The sequence below is a fragment of the Pezoporus wallicus genome, unplaced genomic scaffold, assembly GCF_028554395.1.
Source record: "Pezoporus wallicus isolate ANWC-B61680 ecotype Strahan unplaced genomic scaffold, APGP_CSIRO_Pwel_v1 contig_5069, whole genome shotgun sequence".
Lineage (NCBI taxonomy): Eukaryota > Metazoa > Chordata > Aves > Psittaciformes > Psittacidae > Pezoporus > Pezoporus wallicus.
Window position 1 is genome coordinate 5,682,673 of NW_026642361.1, and position 21,813 is coordinate 5,704,485.

General features: G+C 37.8%; 1 protein-coding gene across 8 annotated transcripts in view; it reads left to right on the forward strand.

The window, feature by feature from the left end:
* The window catches only part of KCNC2 (potassium voltage-gated channel subfamily C member 2), a 104,932-nt gene extending 84,083 nt beyond the window's left edge, over nucleotides 1-20,849 (forward strand). For 2 of the 8 annotated variants that reach the window (XM_057429400.1, XM_057429401.1), the window contains exons 3-6: nucleotides 10,390-11,320; nucleotides 13,706-13,873; nucleotides 17,737-18,657; nucleotides 19,724-19,777. In XM_057429400.1, coding sequence (XP_057285383.1) covers nucleotides 10,390-11,320; nucleotides 13,706-13,873; nucleotides 17,737-17,873 — 1,236 coding nt within the window. In that variant the 3' untranslated portion in view covers nucleotides 17,874-18,657; nucleotides 19,724-19,777. Of the gene's footprint in view, nucleotides 1-10,389; nucleotides 11,321-11,647; nucleotides 11,780-13,705; nucleotides 13,874-17,736; nucleotides 18,658-19,723 lie in introns of all 8 variants that reach the window. The other 6 variants (XM_057429407.1, XM_057429404.1, XM_057429402.1 and 3 more) reach the window with 6 other exon arrangements.
* Nucleotides 20,850-21,813: the final 964 nt, after the last annotated feature.

A 21,813-nucleotide genomic window follows, 5' to 3' on the forward strand; every position in this document is an offset into this window, starting at 1 on the left:
CACATGGGGAAATGAATTGTACTCCCTAGATGTTTTTCATGTCAGAACCAGGGAGCTTGAGACTTTGCTATTGCAAATGGCAGAGGAGTTTTATCTACTGGATTGCAACTGTGACAATTCTCATTAGAAGCCATAGGATGCAGTTTCTGGATTCATAATTTGCTTTTATTCAACTTAGATTACTCCACAAAACCTGCTGCCTTGGAAGTTCATTATTAAGGCTAGCACACCAACCAGCTAAGAATTAGGTAATGTCATAGTCTCGGTAGCCTATTCATTAGGCTACAGGTAGTAAACACCTACACCACCACCATCATCTGTGGTGTAAGTATGAAAAATTCAACCAATACTCCTTAATTAGTTTAAGTATAAGTAAGAAAGAGCTTTAAGTCAAATGAGGCCTGGTAATAAGCTGTTTAAAGGCCCAACATACACTTTTGAGTGTCTTGGAAATGACTTCATCCCTTCAATTTTTTAGGAGTAGTTCAGCAATTTGTATTCCAGCAGTTTCAATAGAAGTCTTATTATGTTGTACAGGAAAGGCACAAGTCTGGAAAACTTGTAAATAATTCTAGTATGTTTTGATTAGATTTGGGATGACAAATGTTATATGGTTTGGTTATGAAGCTTCTCTGGTGATAGCGAAGATGAGCCCTATTACAAATCTTAATGGCTGTTGAGCTTCAAAATCTTAAAGTTTTCTAAATTCACTGAAGCATAATTTTGAATTAGGCCATCAGGCTTGTTTTGAGTGAGAGAAAAAGTAGACATAAATGAGCCTGAGTGCTTAAGTGAGACAGAGATGATAGGGCTGAAAATGTTTCTGTAATTTTAATGGACATGAGATTTATGTACTAGGCAAACTACATTATAATAGAATTTTCATGAATTTGTCTTCTTAAGAATTTCTCTCTTTTCTCCATTTTTCTGCATGTGTGTGAAAGTCTATTAATAATAAATAGTATTATACTGAATATTTTCTTTCCAATTTTGACCCATTGAGCCAAATGAAACCTTATCATGATAAATCAAGTACAGAAAGAAAGATGCTGCCTATACAGTACTTTAAATTGCCAGGTCCCAGAGCCTAATCTCTGCTGAAATCATGTGAACAGCAGCTAGTCTAGGGAAGGGAAACAAGGCATACTGAGTGGCTAATTCAACTCAGCATGTAAATTTGGGACCTTCAAAATCTGCCATCTCCAGCCCTTTTGGAGAATTTTAGTTTATTTCAGAAGATGCTGCTTTAGTAATAAGAATCCTCTGAATGTCTGATGCCAGACCCAGAATATGGACTGAGAAGTTCTCTTTTTCTCACCTTTGCCTTCACTCCAGGAAGAACATCCATTGCATTTTTGCAGCTGCTAGAAGTGTTTTGCCTGTCTGATTGATAGCAATGTTTAATGAATGAGTGGCAGTGCTTTGCTTATCAGGTCACGTAACCATGCCGACCTTTTCAATAAGGCAAGGTCGAAGACAGCTTTGCTGATGCCTTAAAAAAAAAAAAAAAAGGATTGTTAGAATATAAATGCCAAGTCTAGTTAAAAAAAAATCAGCACAGCTGGCTGTAAAACCTAAAACACTGCTGCAATAGTTACAGCTCGGAAAGATCGCAAGGGAAACAAGCTTGATGAATTCAAGTGGATGGGAAATAGAAGCTTCTGGAGGCAGCATAATTGCTTTTCAAGCAGTTCTGCTGAGTCTTCAGGAGGGTAAACCAGACTGTTATATATGTTCTGTGTCCCCATGACATGTTTGACTTGGCTGCTCAATGGGACAATAAAGTGAGATAGTTTTGATTTGCTGATGGGAAACAGCACTGGTCATTTAGGAAATTAGTAATTCTCTTGGGTGTGAGGCAGCCAGGGGTGGTGTACAAGAGAATGTCCTGGACAGCAGGTCAGGCCTGTCCTGTGGACTCCTACTGCATGAAGTATGCACACCCCTTCCCACTGAAACTTCTTTCCAGCTGCTCAGCAGAGGAAAAGTTTTCCATGCTGAGCAGCAGAACATGTCTATATCAGGGGAAGTTGGTAAATCAGTTTTGAATCCTTTGGGAAATGTACATCACAAATGCAATTAAAATACAGCATAATTTGTAACTGGTTTTCTTTATGAACTGCTTTAAAATGATGTAAGATTTGTTGAGTCAGATGCAGGTATGTATCTGGGTCAAACTGGTGTCAGACTGCTGATTTACCTGACAGCTGAGTTAGAGTGTCTTAATTGTGGACCTGAATTTCTGGGTATGAAAAGAGGCATTTGTAGCCTTATCGTTTGTGCTCCAGCTCATAATGAAAGACAACTGCTTTGTAATATTGTAATAAATGAGAAAAGAATGAGCAAGCGTGAGTACATTTGTGTTCCCACTACTGCATGCAGATGGTAGCCAGTCTGATCTGTAAATACTCCTGCACTATAAATCTATGAATAGTTTTTACTTATAAGCTGTTCTTAAATAAAAGTATATTGATATATGGATTTTTTCATTCAAATATGACTATGTGTAGAATTATAGTAGCAGAATGTTAAGTGTTAAATTGAAAGCCAGATGATCTTAGCAGGAGAGAGTACAAATGAGGAAGAACTGTGCTGGGGATTTGAAAAAAGTAGACTTACCTTTGACAGGACGAAAAAGAAAATATTGGCAAGAACTCTACCAACTGTGGCTTGATGTTGGTTGAGATATCGTAATAGCCAGAGTTTCCCAATTAGGATGCTAAAGTTGGGCTGTTGAATCTTTATGCAGACATTTAAAAGCCAGTTTAATGCTGACATTCCACCTTAGCCCCCAGAAGGAGGATGAGTTATAAATTCTGAGAGACATTAAATGGGATTTAGTGCCTGATACTTCATGTATCATGTTTTTGGTTTTCCCTTGAAGATTTATTTAAAATGCTGTGTCTGTATCCATTCCTTAATCTCTGGAGAGTGATAATGTGAGAGATTATGATTTATGACTGATGAAGCAAACTGAGAATATATTTGCCTTGAGTTTATATTTTAAATGCCAGTAGTTTGGTTAGTAGATGCTCATGGTATTTGGTATCTTACTCAGTATACCCAGATGCAATGATCTGAAAATGCATCACACCATAAAAACATATGCAGCTTTTCCTTTTTTTGTTGTGTATGTGTGTGTAAAATGTTAATTTTCCAAGGAGAGCTTATAGCTAAGGAAGAACAGCAACTTTGAGAGAAATATTGTTGTGAAGAGACTAATGATCTCTTTGGTGAGATGTTGGGTTTGGGTAAAATGAGCATTAATATTTAAATTTCATCCCACAGAAAATTAAATTATGCAGTTAAGGTCATGACAAGAGCTCATTCTAAAATCACATTATGATTTTAGCAGTTTCCTGTTATCCAGATGAAAGATAAGGAGAGGGGAAAAAAATCTATCGTGTTAAAATCAGGAATGAGAACAATCTGTCAAATCTAAACCCAGAGACAACTCTTTTTAAAGCTGGAAGTGGTATATAATTCTGTGATTTCATTCCAATGTCAGTTGCTACTCATTAGAGTGAAGCATGCCATTTACTTTACAAATGCAGTTTCTTTTTCTGCTTAAGTAACATCCATAGATGAGTCGTATTTTCATTGAACACCCAAATCCTTCAAATTTATTGGAATTTTTATGGGATTTCTCTTTTTAAGACTTTGATTTTATATGACTAAGCAGCTATAAAACTAGATTAAAAAATTTGCATCACAAGTTAGTCGTGACTGATTGGAAACAGTATGTGACGTTGGCTTTGTTCCCTGTTTGACTGTGTCTTACACTTACAGAACTAGGAGGATTTCACAAAGTAACTGGGGTTTGAATTCCTGGAAGAACAAAAAAGGCTTGTGGAGAATATTAAGGGGCAAATACATGAAAGATTTACAGGGACAAAGCCTTTTCTTTCCTGAGCCTCGAGAGAAAAAATATTAAAATGTCAATATCAGATCATAAAGTTCATGATGGGAATATTTAATTTCAGTATAGCCACTTATAGCTGTCTATACTAAGAAACAGTGTATTCTTAGGGTACATATGGAGAAAAATTTGCAAAATACAGTTTTATAATGAATATATATGACTAAATTTTTGTAGTCAATGCAATTAGATGAGCTTGATGCATAGATTAGCTTCTTTCTTGTGGTCAGAGGGTTAGTAGAAGGAAGAAACTGAATCAGTTAATTTTTTCAAATGGTTTATATCATACTCTGAGCTATGAAACAAAGAGGCTTAAACTGACAGATATGAACAGACATCACTGGAAATAATTTTTAAATCTCCACAGTATAGACATCTTTTTTTTCTTTATTTTACAAAATTAGCATGATGTTTTAAAAAAAAAGCTGCCTTCCTTTTATTTTGTTATCCAGCAGAAAAGTTACTCCATTTTGAGTGTTGCCATTAGCATGAATGGTCTGGTGGGAAAGCAAAGAACTCAGCTATGGAAACTCCCCCATTCTTGTTTTGGTCAGGAAAAGCTAAGGCGTTCCATAAACTCTTATCTTTAGTAACAAAAGCAGGAGTTTGGTTTCAGTCATGAGGAAGCCCATCAAAGCTGGTTTGTTTAAGAAATAAAATGCAGTTTCTTTTCTGTGACAGTCTTTTTAGTCTACTAAGTATGATGGGGAGGATTATTGTTTTTTTTTTAAATTGTTTTAAATTCCAGCAAGATGCATTTATCAAATCTAGTAATGTGCCTGTGAAGATACTTATTTAAAGCAGCATTGTCACCTGTTTTCTTCAAAGGCAATTCTGTACCTGCATTAGAGAATATTAAATGTTGTATTTCCAAGGGCTTATTAAATATTCAGTACTTTTCTTTTTCTATAGTCAAGCATATCAAGGGCAAGCCTTCTAAGTCCTGGAATGAAACACAAATGAACTGACACAACCATAAAAGCTGCTATTGAATACTCACATTAAAAAATATACTTTACACAGTGTGGAGAGTTTAAGGAGGAGGTGCTGAGATGCAACCTCAGAACCAGTTGTATCCAGATGGGATACAGAGTCTTTCTGGGAAAATACTTAAATATTGTGAGAAACTTTATTCAAAAGTTAACTATGAAACAAGAAATAAGGGTGACTGACTACCAATAATTACCTGTGCATTAACTGCTTCATTGACTATAACCTGTTCATCTTTGAATACTAAAGAATATGTAGCTATAACCTCTTTTAAGGGTGCAGGATGGACATACAAAGCATAGCTTGAATATGGAGTAATAGTAGTCTGATTTTATGAATAACACACCTGAGTGTGAGGACCAGTTTCTAGCTCTGCTGCTGTTTTATTTGGGTTTGCATTGGAAAGGAAACTTGGATGCGGATTAGACGTGAGCCACAGCGTACTCTGACCAGGTGCCTTTTCCTACTGTGAAACACAGACATGACCTACAAGACTGTTGTCAGGTCATTTGCAGCCACGATTCTTAAGTGACCTTAATTTCTTCAAGGCACTTCAGGAGGTATGTGCAAGTTAAAGCAGGACACTGGATGCACAGAAATTGTTATAATCCACAGACTGCTCAATTTGCAATCCAAGAATTGGTTCTCAGTTTTGAAATTACCTTCAACTCTGAGCAGCTCTGTTCCCAGTGGGACACTGAGTTCAAATAGTAATCATAAAGGTTTTTACTTCCAACAAATTATATGGAGACATTTGATGCTCACTTTAGATTTATGTGCTTCATTAAAAATCAAGTTGTAGATGATTAATCCACTGGTTGTGAACATTAGTAAGACACAGCAACAGAGCTTGGCTGATGATCCCATCAACTAGAGAAGCTGGCAGCTGGAATCTGTACCAGTGTTTTCTGAAATGTGATGCCGATACACATGGACAAAACTGGGTGTATGCTGCTGTCAAAATGTGAAAAAAGAGAATCAGTAACCTACTGAGAGTTTTAACTACTTAAAGAGAAATGTTCTGCATGCTGTGTATTACATACTGAACATTTCTGAAACTTTTAACTGCCCACTTCTGGCAAAACCAGGCACAACTTTTTATTAATGTCATTTGTATTAATTTCAATTTTGAAAAAGGCTGATTTGGTGGCCCTGGAGTGTCTGTACAACCATTTTCTCATTTAGAAAAGTGTTGTCCCTCAGGGGGAAAAAAAAGAAGAACCTAAATGAAGAAAGATAATTTTTCTCATCCATTGGAAAAAACATGAAACAGGTATTTAAAAAAAAAACCAAACTTTTAAGAAATGAGAGAAGGACTGTGATTATTTGGATCTTATTCGGAAATTTTTCTTCAACTTTTTTTCCAGATAGTTTCAAGACATGTGCTTGGGCCACAGTCTTTAGTTTAAAAAAGGGTGTCAATGAAACTGTTTGGCTGTATACCAAGGCTGAATTTGTGTTGTAGGAAGTTAAAACCTAAGTTTCCAGAACTTCTCATAGTGAAATGCTGCTTCAAACAGCAAATGGTCTCCTTGCCGTGACTTTTCCAAAATGATGGTCAGGCTAAGTCCTTTTAGATTAGGGTGCTTCATAAAACCAAACCAAAATCCCCAGAAAGTTGTGTGTGGTACCCCACATATTGTGGACATTAACAAGACTGAGGAACAGAAGTTGGTTGGTCACATCCAACTGACAATCTGTGAGTTTGAATCTGAATTGACTTCATCTAAAATGTGGTGCTTGCCCACATGAACAAAAATGGATGTGTTTTTAAAGGCTCATTACCCTCAGAGAAGGTGGAATTAGGATGAAGCAGAAGGAAAGCATAAAGTGAGGCTAGCACATGACTTCATTTAATTTCTGTCATTACAAGTCTTAACAAAAAATATGGTAGAGTCTTTTTAACACATTGCCTGGTATTATGTAATATAATACTAAGGAAGTATCTTTGTTAACGTAAGTCTCTAAGCAATTTTCTTTGATAAAATATTCCTTCTTGCATTGACCACTGCATTTTCTTCCTGCATGTTCTCTGAACCCTCTGACTACTGTGATAACATTGTAGGTCTTGTGTATGAGGTTTCATCGTGTTAGGTCCTGTGCGAATTCTGTCCAGAATGTTCTGATCCAAGGAGTTTACAGCTTAAAGCAAAATGCAGCAAAAGATAATTTTTTTCCGTGTGCATCTCTTTGCTGAAAGCCAGTGAAGCATGTGCTATTCTGTGCATGGTCAAATGTATTCATCTCATTGTTTTACATTGCTATGAATGGAAATTGCAGAACTATCAAGAAATCTATCACCAGATTAACAGTTTTTTCTTGCCTTTGTTCTAACCTCTGAAAGATGATTGCCTTTAGGATAACAAAGTGGGATACTCAGCAGATTTTGGAAATGATTGAATGTCTTTTTTCTTTAGGGATAATAAAGCGCTGTTGAATGTAGGTAAAAATTTTGATCTGCTTTGCCAAGTGCACTGTGGCCTTTCACAGGATCAATGTTGAGCAAAACAGTGATAAACAGCTTGTCAGGCAGTTCTATCTGTAGTTAATCCCTTGGTCTTTGGCATTTTTTTTAGAAAGGATCTGAACCAGAATGGACTCTCTTTCTGAAATACAGCCCGGAAGCAGGTGCTAATTATTTACATACTATTAGATTCAGTGCATAGTTGAATGCACAGTTAGCCCTTGATATATCTGAGTTGTTGGTAAATTTTAGTTTGGCAAGGTTTACTGTAATTCTCTGTGCTTTTCAGGCTAAAAATATTCACAGTTTGAAATCGCCAAAGTGTTACTGTTAAAGAGGTTGCCCAATATTTTATCTTTTAAAAGTTCCCACCCAGGTTGCAAACTATTTAGCTTTAGTGATTTTTAACCTCCCCAAACTTATTTATTTTTTCCCTCCTTCACTGCATAGAAAGATGCTGGAGGATGCTCAAGGAGTCTCCCAAGGGTCATTCTTAGCCCACCGGTTGCTTAGAGTCTGGTAAATTCTCTCTGTGTTGTGGAGAGGTTTTGCAGAGATCTGCTGAGATTAATTCACTTGGGTTATATAAATCTGGTTGTATTTGCTGACTCTAGTTGTTTCACACAAGACTGAGGGTTTTTCATGAGTGTTGGTGTCAGGTGCCAGGAGCAAATGAGCTGTGAATGTGCATCAGTTTTGTAGTTAGTGCAAAGGCAGAAAAGCCTGTTTGGTAAAAATCAGCCAGACAATGTCAGATTGTTTGCTAGGCTTGTCAGGAGAAGTTCAGACTGGATGATAAGTGTTCAGTTCAGTCCCTGAGTCAGTCCTTTCTGAAAGATAACAGATTTAGAGCATTTGTAATGGAGGGGCCTGGTGTAATACTTTGTTTCATTGATTGTGGAAAGGAAGCCATAAACAAACTGCAAATCTCTGATATAGGTAGATATATGGGGGTTTGATAGATATATGAGTCCAAATGTAATAAATTTGCCAGGCCTGCATTGCAAATTTAAATTTGTTTCTTGGAATAAAAGCAATTCTCTCTGCTGTTGTAGAGACAACATTTTGTTGTTGAACTAATAGTCTGTGTTAGAAAAATGCAACCATTCAGTATTGCACCAGCCCAAATGAACTCCTGTGGCAGATAACACTAAATCTGAGAGCTGAATTCAGTGACTGATACCCAATGTACACCAAATAGGTTTTGCCTCAGTGTTGCAGACTGGATTAGAGTAACATTAATAGAGGCATTCTTGCTTATGGGTGCTGTTCTGTCTGCCTTGTAACTAAAATATTTTATTGAGATCTAAGATTTTGGTGTGGTAACATGCCAGCATCCTGCTGCCATGTTTTCTCTTGCCAGTAACACCAGAACCCATACTATAAGCTTCTCTTTCCAGTAGAGTGGTAGTAGGGAATATACTTTTTTCTACTAGCTTGGCTTCTTTAAGGTATTTAGTTTAAAGCTGGGAATTAATGGATTAAGAGAGCGATACCCTGAGTGATATTTAAGTATTATTAAGGGAAGCATAAACCACATTAAGTTTATTGACTATAATAAACAATATTAAGAAGGATGAAGAGCCTGCCTCAACCTCTGCTATTCCTAGCTTATGTTTTTGTTTTACTAGCAAGTAAAAATTTAAAACTGCAAGAATCCAAAGCCAAAACAGTTAGTAATTTGCTGCTGTTTTGAAAGAAATGTGGGTTTTTCTTTATGCAACGGTAAAATTTCATTATATGAAATTCAACATATGAGGAAGTACATAGACAATAGATATTTTTAAAAACCTATTTAGTCATCTTTTTTTTTTTTCTCTTTGGACCCCTAACACCTTCTAAAATTTGCAAGTCTTCAGAGTTTTTTCCATGACAATACTGGCTATAAGATGTCTATTAAGCTGAAAATCCAGAATGATAAACACATTGGTAACATGTTATAAATCCTTGCTCAGGGAGGGATTTAAACACATCATCTATTCATGTACCACACCATTGCTATGGTAGTGCTAATACAGTGATAATGTATTGTCACTTAAAAGAAGTTGACCATTGTAGCAAAGGATCAACTGCCCTCAAAGCACTTTTTAATTTGATAAGTTTTACTGGGTGTATGAATGTTTATTACCCCTAGCTGTTTGTCTCAGTGTTAATTTTTATGAGATCCTGTCCTGGACATTCTCTTTTCTTCAATGCATGACTGTAATGACTGAGTTGAAGATCAGACTGTAAATGATTTTAAGTCCTTAACAATCCTGTGTGAGGACTGTCTCCAGGTTATTTAACTGTGTTTTATCTATTCATGGGCCCCTATAGAACTGAATTTGTATTTCCCAGTTTGTTCAGATTGTCCTGGCTTTGTAACTTTGATAGCAGGATTGTGGATCCTAACATCCTGGCAAAGCTCTGGCACTGCAATAAGAGAGGTTCTTCTAGGTTTACTCATAGTCCTGCCTAAGAGTACAAACAGTGGATGACTGTGAACATAACAGGCTGTGCAACCAACTCGGCCTGTAACACAGAAGTCATTTTCTGTCAGTAAACTTCCTGCACTTGTGATTCATTGAAAATCCAAAGGCAGCATGGTGTTTGGATCAGTCCCTAGGACCCTCTGAGATACCCTTCAGGCCAGGTGTGAATTTCTGAACCATAATCTCAAGGCCATTAGGTACAACCCCATTTTCCACTATGTAAGCGCTGGACAGCCTTAAATCTTGCTGTGGTTGGTGTCTATGGGGGCTAGTTTTAAGGCACCTTGACAACTGAATGTAATTAGTACAGATTAAAGAATTTGTTTCCACTTTATGAATCACCAAGACTTTTTGTTCTCCAAGATTAGATGTGAGAACTGTCTGCTGCACTCCACTGGCCTAGATGCAAAGTTTTATTCATATGAATTGAATCACTTGGGGATGAATAAGTAAAAGATGCACTGATTTATAATAATCGCTGACACTGTTAGTATTAATGAGAAGAGCTGTGTGGTTCTTATGTCTCTTCCCTCTTTTCGTTTCAGTTCATCGCCTTTGCCTCTTTATTCTTCATCTTAGTTTCAATCACAACCTTTTGCCTGGAAACACATGAGGCTTTCAATACTATTATAAACAAAACTGAGCTGGTCACCAATGGAACAGAAACTGTGCTACAGTATGAAATCGAGACAGATCCTGCCCTGACGTATGTGGAAGGAGTCTGTGTGGTATGGTTTACATTTGAATTTTTAGTACGTGTTATTTTTTCCCCAAACAAACTTGAATTCATCAAAAACCTCCTGAATATCATTGACTTTGTGGCCATCCTGCCCTTCTACCTAGAAGTAGGTCTGAGCGGGCTCTCCTCCAAAGCTGCTAAGGACGTGCTTGGTTTCCTCAGGGTGGTAAGGTTCGTGAGGATCCTTCGAATCTTCAAGCTCACCCGGCACTTTGTGGGCCTCAGGGTGCTGGGGCACACACTGCGAGCCAGCACCAATGAATTTTTGCTGCTGATAATATTCCTGGCGCTTGGTGTTTTGATATTTGCCACCATGATCTACTACGCAGAGCGGGTGGGAGCCCAGCCTAATGACCCATCAGCGAGTGAGCACACACAGTTCAAGAATATCCCTATTGGCTTCTGGTGGGCTGTGGTCACCATGACCACACTGGGATATGGGGATATGTATCCACGGACTTGGTCAGGCATGCTGGTGGGAGCCCTGTGTGCTCTGGCGGGGGTGCTCACCATAGCCATGCCGGTGCCTGTGATAGTTAACAATTTTGGGATGTACTACTCCCTGGCCATGGCAAAGCAGAAACTGCCAAGGAAGCGGAAGAAGCACATCCCTCCTGCTCCTCAAGCCAGCTCGCCCACCTTCTGCAAGACAGACTTGAACATGGCCTGCAATAGCACACAGGGTGACATCTGCCTGGGCAAGGACAACCAGCTGATGGAGCACAACAGATCATCAGGTAGGACCCCACTGGAAATGCATGTCCTCTGAAAACACTTTATAGACCAGTACGTTTGGTAGGGGTCAGAAAGCAGCTAGTCTTTCTGCCAGGAGAAGACGTAGCTCCCACCCTTCTCCCCTCCAGTGTTTGCGTGTGTCAGTCTCATAGAGGATAAAATAGGTATAGTGATGTTCCCAAACCTCTATGTAGCTGGTCTATACAGTTTTGCTTGCTCTGTTGAGAATGCTTTCCTGCTGATGATATCAACCTTTTTTTTTGCCCGTTGTTTGTTGCGTTGTATGGATGTTTCTTGTTTTTTCTGCATGACTGTGACTATCTGAGCAGCCACCGTGTCCCACCCTGTTGGACTCCATGGTGTTTTGCCTCAGTGTCTGTCTCTTGTGTCAGCTTTGCCCGTGCCACATCGTGGCCTGTTAAGCAAGATCCTACAAAGAAGCAGTCATTTAAAAGGAGCAGGTGCTTTACATCAAAAGCCCAGCACTCAAAGGAAATAAGAAGAAATTATATTTCTAGCTTTCTTTCCATTTGGCATTCCGCTTCCCTGGCTAGATAAATCTCCTTCATCTGTATTAGATGAGACATTGCATGATATTTACTATTAATTGAATGATAATAGTACAGCTGATGTAAAGTTTGTCAAGAAAAATGAAAATGACATCCCCTAGCAACATCATCATCATTATTAGTGTTGATGTTTATGATTTATAGTATCTTATTTGTTAGAGTTCCAAATGATGGATAAGGAGTATTTTGTGCTAATCACATAATTATAAAAATGCATATCAAATGATAGCTTCTTCCCCTATATTCTATATCTCTTCAAATTGGAGTCAATTTTATCTCTCAGTGTATTTGAAACAAATTTTTTAGCGGCAAGGATTTTTTGTTTGGTTTTGAATGTATTTATTCTTAAACCAAGAACAGTCTGATTACAAAGCTCACATACCAGTCAGTAGACTAATGTTGGAAAGCTACTAAAGAATAATAGAGCAAAACCCCTGTCTGGTGTCATTCAGTAATTGAAATTTAATTTTTAAAAAGTATAGAGTCTGGAAAATCAGTCTTTGAACAATATCTATCTTTGGTGTGTTGCTCTGTTACTGAATAGCATTTATGTTCAAAGAAGCTGGGTTTCAGTCTCCAAGTGAGTGTATGCAGACAAAGTTAACACAGCTTTTTGAGCATCCTAAATATATTTAAGAGGATGGAAACTCCTGAAAGGACTCACACTGTGGGTGGAATATAGTTAGTTTTACAGTGCTTTGAGTGATACACACTTTCAGATATCTTCAAAGTGTTAATAATAACAGCTTTTTCATGCCTTCAGGTCTCACTAAAGGTATTCTGGCATGGAGAAGGCTCAGTGTGATTAGAGCAAAGAGACACTTTTGTGTGTCTGCAGCTTTATTTACAAGGTGTTATAATCCTTGACGTTAGTGAGGAAGCAGATATGCAAAAAGGAGCCATTTTAAAGTGCTGACTTTCTCTTCCGTAGTGCCACCATTCACATCATGCACTGTAGCTTTATTTCTGGTAAAGCTATTAGCATCACTAGGAATTCTGTGCAAAACTTCAAGGCTTTTGAAGTTTGCATTACCAGTTCAGAAAAACACTTGCTCAGGTTTAAATGCAAAGCTAAAGCTAAAGTCAGTAACTTGCCATTATCTGTTACGTGCTGTTCTGAGCAGAGAATTTTTCATTGAAGTGAGGCCTGAATCTGAAATAGTAGATCATTTTTAAAGACAGTCCTTTGGGAGTGCCAAATCAGGAGAGGTAAGAGTTTACTGTTTGACAAAATAAACTAGAGACCAAAGACAGCATTTAATGTTGGGTGCTTATGGTGACAAGCAGTGCAAGTCTGAGAAGTATAGAAATGAAAACTAACTGTGTTATTCAACAGGTTTTAGTGCTAAATGTTGAAAATTTAACCCTCCTGGGGAGCGGTTGTCTTTTAAACTACAATAAGCAACATCTAAGGAGAAATTACTAACATGACCTCTTGTTTAGCAAAAAATGATAGCCAGTATAGTAAATACTTGTTTGAAATATCCAAGTCTGACTGTATCCTGAAAAGTTGCAGTACATAATAGGCAACCAACTGAGCCTTGATCTGATTATTTCTTATTTCATGTTAGTTTAATATAACTTTATATGAGCTTTAAAAGAACAGGGAAGTCAAAAGATCATTGCTCTTGAATAGAAAATATACTCTTTGCCATTTTGTACTGATTAATGGTGAATTGCAATCTTGTTTTCTTCTAATGATTTACCTTATAACTATTTTTTGAGTGATGGGAATATCCAGCATTCAGCATAAGCTCTTTGTGATGTCTCATTTCCTCATTCATTATTGTCTGTAAATGGGCATGGTGCTTTAACCAGTGTTATCAGGTGAAGACAGTGCAGGAAGTGAGCAACCACTCTCACCTGGTGAAAGGCTCCCTCCCATCAGACGCTCTAGTACAAGAGACAAAAACAGAAGAGGGGGAACATGTTTCCTACTGACAACAGGTGATTACACGTGTGCTACTGATGGAGGGATCAGGAAAGGTATGAACTTCTTTCATTAGATCATAAAAGGTTACTCAGCAATGTGCTTGTGAAAAGCAATCAGAGTAAAATGATGTGCACAATGCTCTAAAAGGAAAGATTGTGCTCACAGTGTATCTTTTTTCTTTATTCCTAGTCATTTTTTCCTGCTTTCCTTTTAGAAACACTCATCTCCTTTAGTCTTCATAAAATGTGCTTGATGTTGGACCCTCATTTCACTTGTCTTCATTTGTCTGTTATCTTTAATGGAAAAGCCTGCAATTCAGACCTTGTTCATTCAGCCACTCATCACTCAATGCCATGTGTCATGATAAAAGAAAAATTAATTATTTATTAATTTGGGTCTGCACTTAATAACTCATTAAAAATACAGCTGAATAAATTACACTTGAAAGGTTGAAATGTCAGAAGTAGGCAATGTTTTTGTTCTGAACACAACCAAGCATATAATAAGATGCTGTTTAGATTTGTTCAAAGACAAGTTTTGAGTTTATAGTGCCACAAAATGTTTCATCTTTGTAATACGCCACTGATGCTAAGAGGTAACTGTCGACCCCTGCCAGAATTCAACTACAGTAAACAATGCTTGATCTTGCAAGGTGCTAAAAATGCCTTTCTGGTTATTCAGCCTCTTCAATTCTCATTACTCACTGTTCAGTAGGATTGGGTTCCCCAGGCAGAGTTTGCAAAACCTTCTGTCCTTATATGCATCACCCATGTGACTGATGGTGTGGCTACAAACCTAATAACCTCAGAGCGTAACCTCAAAATCAGCAGTGCCAGTAAAAGTGTTGCAGTTTCCTTAGGTAAAAATTGCTTTGGTCTCTTGGCAAATTATATCATTCTGACAAGTTTCACATTCCTGAGTGCTTATGTGCAGTCATTCACCTCAGGGTTCATCTAGAGTAGCCATGTGGCCCTGGACAAATATTTACCGCTGAGATTTTTCTGCTGTCTCCCCATCCTGTTCCCTCCTCTTTTTTTTAACCATGCTTTATGTTCAGCAAACATAGCTGTCCTACCCAGCCATAGACCCTAGTGGACTTCTCTTGTATTATTCTGCAAATGCTCTTTTCATATTTCAAAAGCATGAGCTCAGTAGGTTAAACCTGTGAATCAGTATGCAGCCAGAGTTTAATGCGTATGGTATTTCTAAAGAGTATGATTGCCTCTATGCTCCTGTGGTTTACATATTCCCATATTTAATGCTTAGATTAAATGGGACTTTGTGGTAAACATGTTTTTGCACAGGTTTAGGATGCTTTACGCTGTGTGTAGGTCTTACATTGTAGTCTAAACAACTAGGATTATTTAAAATATCTCTAATAGTAAGAGTCCAGTCTTTGAGGAGGTCAGGAACTCCTGAAGTGTGCAGATTGCCATGGCATCTTGCAAGATAAGGTTCTTGACTTCTTTTAGGAATATTAGTATAAATGTTTTGAGTGCTGTTCACTTGACAGTAGATCATAAACAGATCTACTGTTTCTGATCAGAAATAACAGATCAGAAATAGTAAGTTACAACAACAGACAGAAATAATAAGTTACCAACCAGCTGCTAAAGAAATGGAACATAATATATAACAATAAAACCATGTAACATGTAACAATCATATAAATAATAATCATTTATTATATAACAATAAAACATATTTTATACTGGGATCACCTGAACATTTTAATTTCAAATTTTAGATTCAAGAGAAAATTGTTTCATAGCTTTTACTGGAAACATAGGGCTTGAGTTCAGAACTGACAGTTTCTCAATGAGAAATATGCTTTTTGACTGTCTCTGGTGGCTCCGATGATAACCTTAGTCTAGGCTGAAATATTTTAACCACTGGCTTTCAAGTTTATTTTATAGAGAGTAAAAAGGCTAGCTCGTGAGAAGAAACCATCTTCAAGCAACATCCTAATGATTTTGAATACTTGAATTTAATTCACACATCAAGTCTACCCTTCATTTGATTCCTTTTTTGCTTCTTGGTTGTGTTCAGTTATCATTTATTTTAAGCTTTTTTGCATTTTCACCTTATATCCATCTCTAAGATGACACTGATTTGGAGCTGATTCAAAGCCCACCAAAATACCTGGAAAGTACCATTTGGAATCATGCCTCTATTCATCTTGTGTATCTGGGTTTTATTTTTTAGGAGTTCCTGGTCATCTTTACCACCTTCCTGTATCAGTTCTTTGCTTTTATTGTTAGAAAAGTTGCAGGAAAAATATTTTTAAAGCATACTTTCCTACTTTCTGTGTAATGAAAGTCTACCTGACTATTTTGTTGTATACACTAGCATTGTGCTTCCCCTCGATTCTCCTTTCAGACATAATTCTAATCTGTGTAAATGCTGATAGAAACTCAGAAGCTGGAGGCTGTTTTTGGAATGTATCAGAAGGCTGTGAAGCATCACAGTCTAGCCTGCCCTTGCAATTTGGAGAGAGCACTGCAGAACACTTTACCAGACATGCGGTTATACATTTGCTTAAAGTATAGTTTTACAGTATGCAATTCTCACTGTATAAGAGATATGTTAATTGCCATTAGAGGAGAACATAAAATATGATTTTTGTTTTGGAGCTGCTAACAACTCTCTGCCTGGTAATGTCCAGTATGATGCTTAGCTGTATCATCATTGGCATTTTAGATGTGGGAAAAGTCTTAGTATTTCATTGAAAGCATTTTATTCCTGAATGTCTTAAACTGACAAATACTTAGATGCGTACTTCTCTTCAAGCAAATAGGTAGTGCCATTGAAATCAATGGGACTTATGCTTGCAGTGAAGCAGTATCCATGTACTTGAGTAGTGAGGTCCTGTCCAGCTCCATCTTCGTTGTATTTCCATGCTGGCATCGTCCTCCAGGACTGAGCCTTTTCTTCATAAGTGGATTGATTCAGGTGCTGTTGAAGATCCTTGAGTATGAAGATAGTGATGCAGTGAATAGCAGTGCTTTTCTGTCATTTTACAGAATAGCCTTTATGAGGTAAAAACAACCTATATGCAGCAAAAAGTAGATAGCTAGAACTCACGGTGTATTTGAACAGAAATCTCTGCAAGTGCAATGTTCTCTCCAAATTGTGAAGCATTATGTGGTTGCCTCATTTGATGCGTAATTATTTACTACTTACCTATGTGGGCTAATATATTTATTTCATTTGAGTCAGTTGGAGAAGGAGCACAAATGTGGTGGTTTAAATTTGCCTATCAGGAGTCATTTACAAATATGTCAGACTCTGCTATCTTATTATACTTTAATATGCTATCTTATTATGCATTAGTATTAGACACAAAGTCTTAGGGTTAATATTTTGGAGGATGGAGTTGCTTTTGCATATTATCATTCAATCCTCTGCAGAAGTGATTTACACATACTGTATACAATTTGTCTGGGGTTTGTTTTCTTTATTTTTAAAGAAAAAATATACTTTATGAGGAATTGAGTTCATCAAAGATTATATAATTCTAACCATTTTTGTAGTCTGTCTTAATGGGGCTTTGATTATGCTTAGCCAGATAGATAGCTCATCCAATAACGCTGCTGGGATCCTTTACCCTGCATTCTATGCAACCCTGCTGAAGCCAACAGAGCAGCACTGAGTGCAAGATGGGGTGTGGGAGAGCAGGTCAGAGCTCTTGTGTAGCAGTCTGTTTAATTTTCTAGGAAAGAATAGCTGCATCAATTTGTAAACAATTTCATTTATTATTATCTTTTGGTAGTAATGCATCTCAGCATTGAGTTCTTTTGCAGGCAGATTCCCTGAGTCACAGATAGCTCCTTGGACTACATTACATTGTATTGTTTGTCTTTGTCTATTTTTTTTGGCTGAATTCGACTGATGTCTGTGCATTTTCTCATACAAGGCTATGAAAAATCTCGAAGCTTAAACAGCATAGCTGGCTTGACAGGCAATGCTCTGCGACTGTCTCCAGTAACATCACCCTACAGCTCACCTTGTCCTCTAAGGCGCTCTCGGTCTCCCATCCCTTCCATCTTGTAAAGCAGATGGCATCAATCGGCTACATAGTATTAATTCAGATATTGTTTACCACATAGTGGAAATAAATGTAGCGTTAACCATAGGCTCCACAAATATGGTATAGCTTCTGTATGATAATAATTGTCAGTAGTAAGAAATGCCACTTGGGTAGCTGAAGATTTTTATCTTGGCTTTTAAAGATTACCCAAGGTAGTGATTCTTCTTTTATCTACTACATGGTCCTGCTTTACTGTGGCAATAAAAGGACAGTTAGTGGATGCTGTTGGCCAGTATATTCAATAAATAAGCATATTTTCAGGGATAATTACTTAAAATAATGTGCTTCCAACTAATTATCAGTCACTCCATCGAACTTCCATTTCTTGTGACTCTAATCCATTCTGAAGATGTGTGCTGTGAAGGGTCTGCTCATTTGCATGGACCATCCTGTCTCCATCACCTGACAAGCAGTGTTGCTGACTGTGGAGACCACAGAGGGCTCTGGATGTATGTTCTCACATTGTACCATCCTGCTGAAATGAAAGCACTGATAAACTGGTCTGCATGTGGGATTGTTTTTCTTTGTTTAACCTTTTCCTTTATTTTTTAACAATCTACCTGTTTATAAATGGCTTTATTTTGTGATTAACTTACTTCGGTACTGGATTGCTGTATCAGAGTTCTGAATGTCTCCGGTTGTTTGCACACAGATAACTGCAAAGAGGTTGTCATTACTGGTTACACGCAAGCAGAAGCCAGATCTCTTTCTTAATGGCTTGGGGAAGGCACAAAACATGCAAGAAAGGTAAACGCCATCCAGACTTGCAATTTTAAGCTAGCAAGTGCTGCTTGGTACTGTAGTAATTTCTCTGCTCCAGGGTTCTTCAACCTTTTCAGAGGCTGAGTGCCAAGTAAAATTGAGAAGACTATTGGGGGTTCTTTTGTACTACTGTAAGAGGGGAGTAGTTCTCGAGTCAGATTTTTGACCAGACTTATACCTCTGGCTCATGAGCTTCAAAAATTTCTTCAGTCAGTCTTTTTTGAGGTGCTTTGTCCTATATGTTGTTTGTCTGTCTGTTTTACAACCTGTCTACTGTATTTTCCATCTGTCTCCATAAAGCACAGAGATACTGTTAAAATGCTCCCATCTTTTAAGGTTAACTAAGGACATTTTTCTCCTTTTCTCTTTTTGTTTTTTTTTTTAATTTTTTTTTTCCCCATGGACTATACTTATGTGTATAGACACAAATAAATATATATATTTTTCAAGTGCAAGTTAGTATTGTCTAGACTAACTCACGTGAGCACTCTGAAGATTTTTCCAGTGGGATTTAGTAGTGGCTTTACAGTACTGACCGTTTGCCTATTACATCAATCTTCCTTCTAGCAACCAGCATTCGTTACAGTTTTGAAACTGTATCTCCTATAGTGGCTTTTTCATTCAATATTAACCTCTGTTTATGCAACAGGACCAATGCAATGGCAGATTTGATGTTCTGGGCTGATGAGGAAAAAATACCCTAAACTATAGAGTTTTAGAACTATATGGGAAAGACCATAACAACCACAATCTTGAGAGATCCTTGAGATTGTTGAGTAGTACCTGATTGTCATGTTTTATTCTTTGCCAGAGAAAGAAATACAACTTATTGTTGAGCATATAACGTTCTGTATATAGCCTAGCCCAATAGCATGACCTGCATGTCAGAATTATTGTACAATAATGTATTTATCAGAATATACATTTCTGATATTTAGAGATGTACATTGATATAGTTTTGGTAAAATACTGTCAATAGAGAGATAATTGCAAACAGCTTTTAGCAAAAGAATTAATATAATATCTGGTGCTGCTGTTATATTAACTACAGTGTTGTACAGAATTTATCATGGATTTTTGACTGCTGAAAAAGGGACAATGGAATTTAGCCATACCAAGGACTGTACTGGAAAGAGACTGCTGCTGCTGAATGGGCCCTGATAAACAGCTCGCGCCTTGAGGAGATCACTGAGACTTACATGAGAAGTAGAGCTTGTTGAAGAAGATTAAAGACTGCTTGTAATTACTGCTGCCAGAGGAAGGGGTGACTAGTCACTGTTGATGAGTCAGCTGTAAATAAAACGTGTGTGCATGGAATATCAGTTTTTATCTATATCAAGGAAAGCTGAATTCAAGTCATCATTGCTAAGGCTCCATGCAAAGACCCACACCCCTGTTCCCACTTCCTGGTTCCTGCAGTAAGCTGTGCTGTGGATCATACAAAGACACACACTTAATAATGATAGTGATGTAAAGTACATCTGTCTTGACTTCTGTCATAATAATGGTATATTTTGCAGTGGTCACAAATATGAGCAGAATAGGTTTGCATAAGTCCTCAGTTTGCCATGACCTATATTTATATGACTTCTAGTGTACATGCCAAGTCTTAAGTTTACTTTTCACTTTGATAGCAGAAATGTGACTGCAGACAAACATCACTGACTTTGTTCACAGCACACAGTCTTTCATTGTTACCTCAAACTATAAGTATTATGAGAAATAAAAGTCTGGCAGCAAGTCTATTTTGTTTTTTTTTATTTTTTTCCTTTCAACTTCAGTGTTGCAAACCCAGCATCAATAAGTATAAAAGGTGTATTAAAATGATATCTTACAAATGTATATTTTACATACAAGAGATATTCTTTGATCAGTTATTTTCTGTGATTTTTGTGATAAATGGATCTAGTCTATTCTATGTTTATGATGAGGCATTGTAGTGCTACGATGTGGTAATTATGTTCTCTCCACCCTATTCAGTGCGAAATTCTCCAGAATCTGTTTTTGTCACCCTGGTGTCCCGATTGTAGGGACCTGTCCCAGTTGTGAAACTCTGTATCGTGGAACTTCTGTGAACATGTCAAGGTGCATGCACAATCCTGGTGGAAACCAGTGGAAATGTAATACCTGAATTGGAGAATAAAAGGCAAAAGACCTGGGGAGGAACTTGGAACATATCTCCTGAAGTGGCTCATGCTCTTTCTTTAGCTGTATCGGTCCCCTGCATGCCACTGGCCATCCCAATTCTCAAGCCAGTTACCTGGGGCGCATAAGGAGCTAATAAAAAAACTAGCATGAGCTGGCTACTAAAACAATTTAAAATCATCCTTCCTGTTAATGACCCCACACCTTGTGTGGAAGTTGTAATTTGGCTAGCTGTTATCATACTCATTAAAGTTTTACTGCATCCTGGTGTGAAGTCAACCTAAAAAGGAGGTGAGAAATGGCTGCCTACAACTTCTAATCCAATACTGTATTTGGGGCAATTAGTGAAAACCCTTAATAACTGACCAGAGTATCTGAGAGGGGTAAGGAAGGAAGTACAGCTGTACACATGATCTGAGAGGCTGTTACCACAGTGTTTTGGAAGAGGTGTTGGAATGTAAGAAAGATTCCAGAAAACTGGGTCAAGAGGTGTTCAAGTTTTGAAAATGTATTATAGTAACATGCCACAAAAGCTCAATGTGCTGATTTTGCCCAAAGGTTAGAAGTTGTCTATACTGTGACCTGTGAGCAGTACCTACATGAAGAAGACGTATAGTGAGAAGGCACACGGCCAACTCCAGTCACACAGGTGAGAGTTGTCTGGCTTTCCTCAGTGCTACATGGGGATGGTGAGGAGCCCCAGATGGGAGGCAGACAAGGTGGTACTTTTTGTTGGGCAAGACTGTAGAAAACATGGGCAGCCAGATGGTGTCTGACATTTTCTACTGCCTCAGGATGGTAAGGAGCTAGAGCCTGGGTAGACCTCCACTAACACAGAGTGTTAACCATGAGTCCAGAATATCCTCATTTCAGCTACTTATTTTTCCCCTAGAGAACCAAGCCCATGTGTAAATGCTCTCTTTTAAAACACATCTGGAGGACAAGCTGATGGTGAGCCTGTTAATTATTCGTGTGTCTTGGAGCTACAACCCAAAC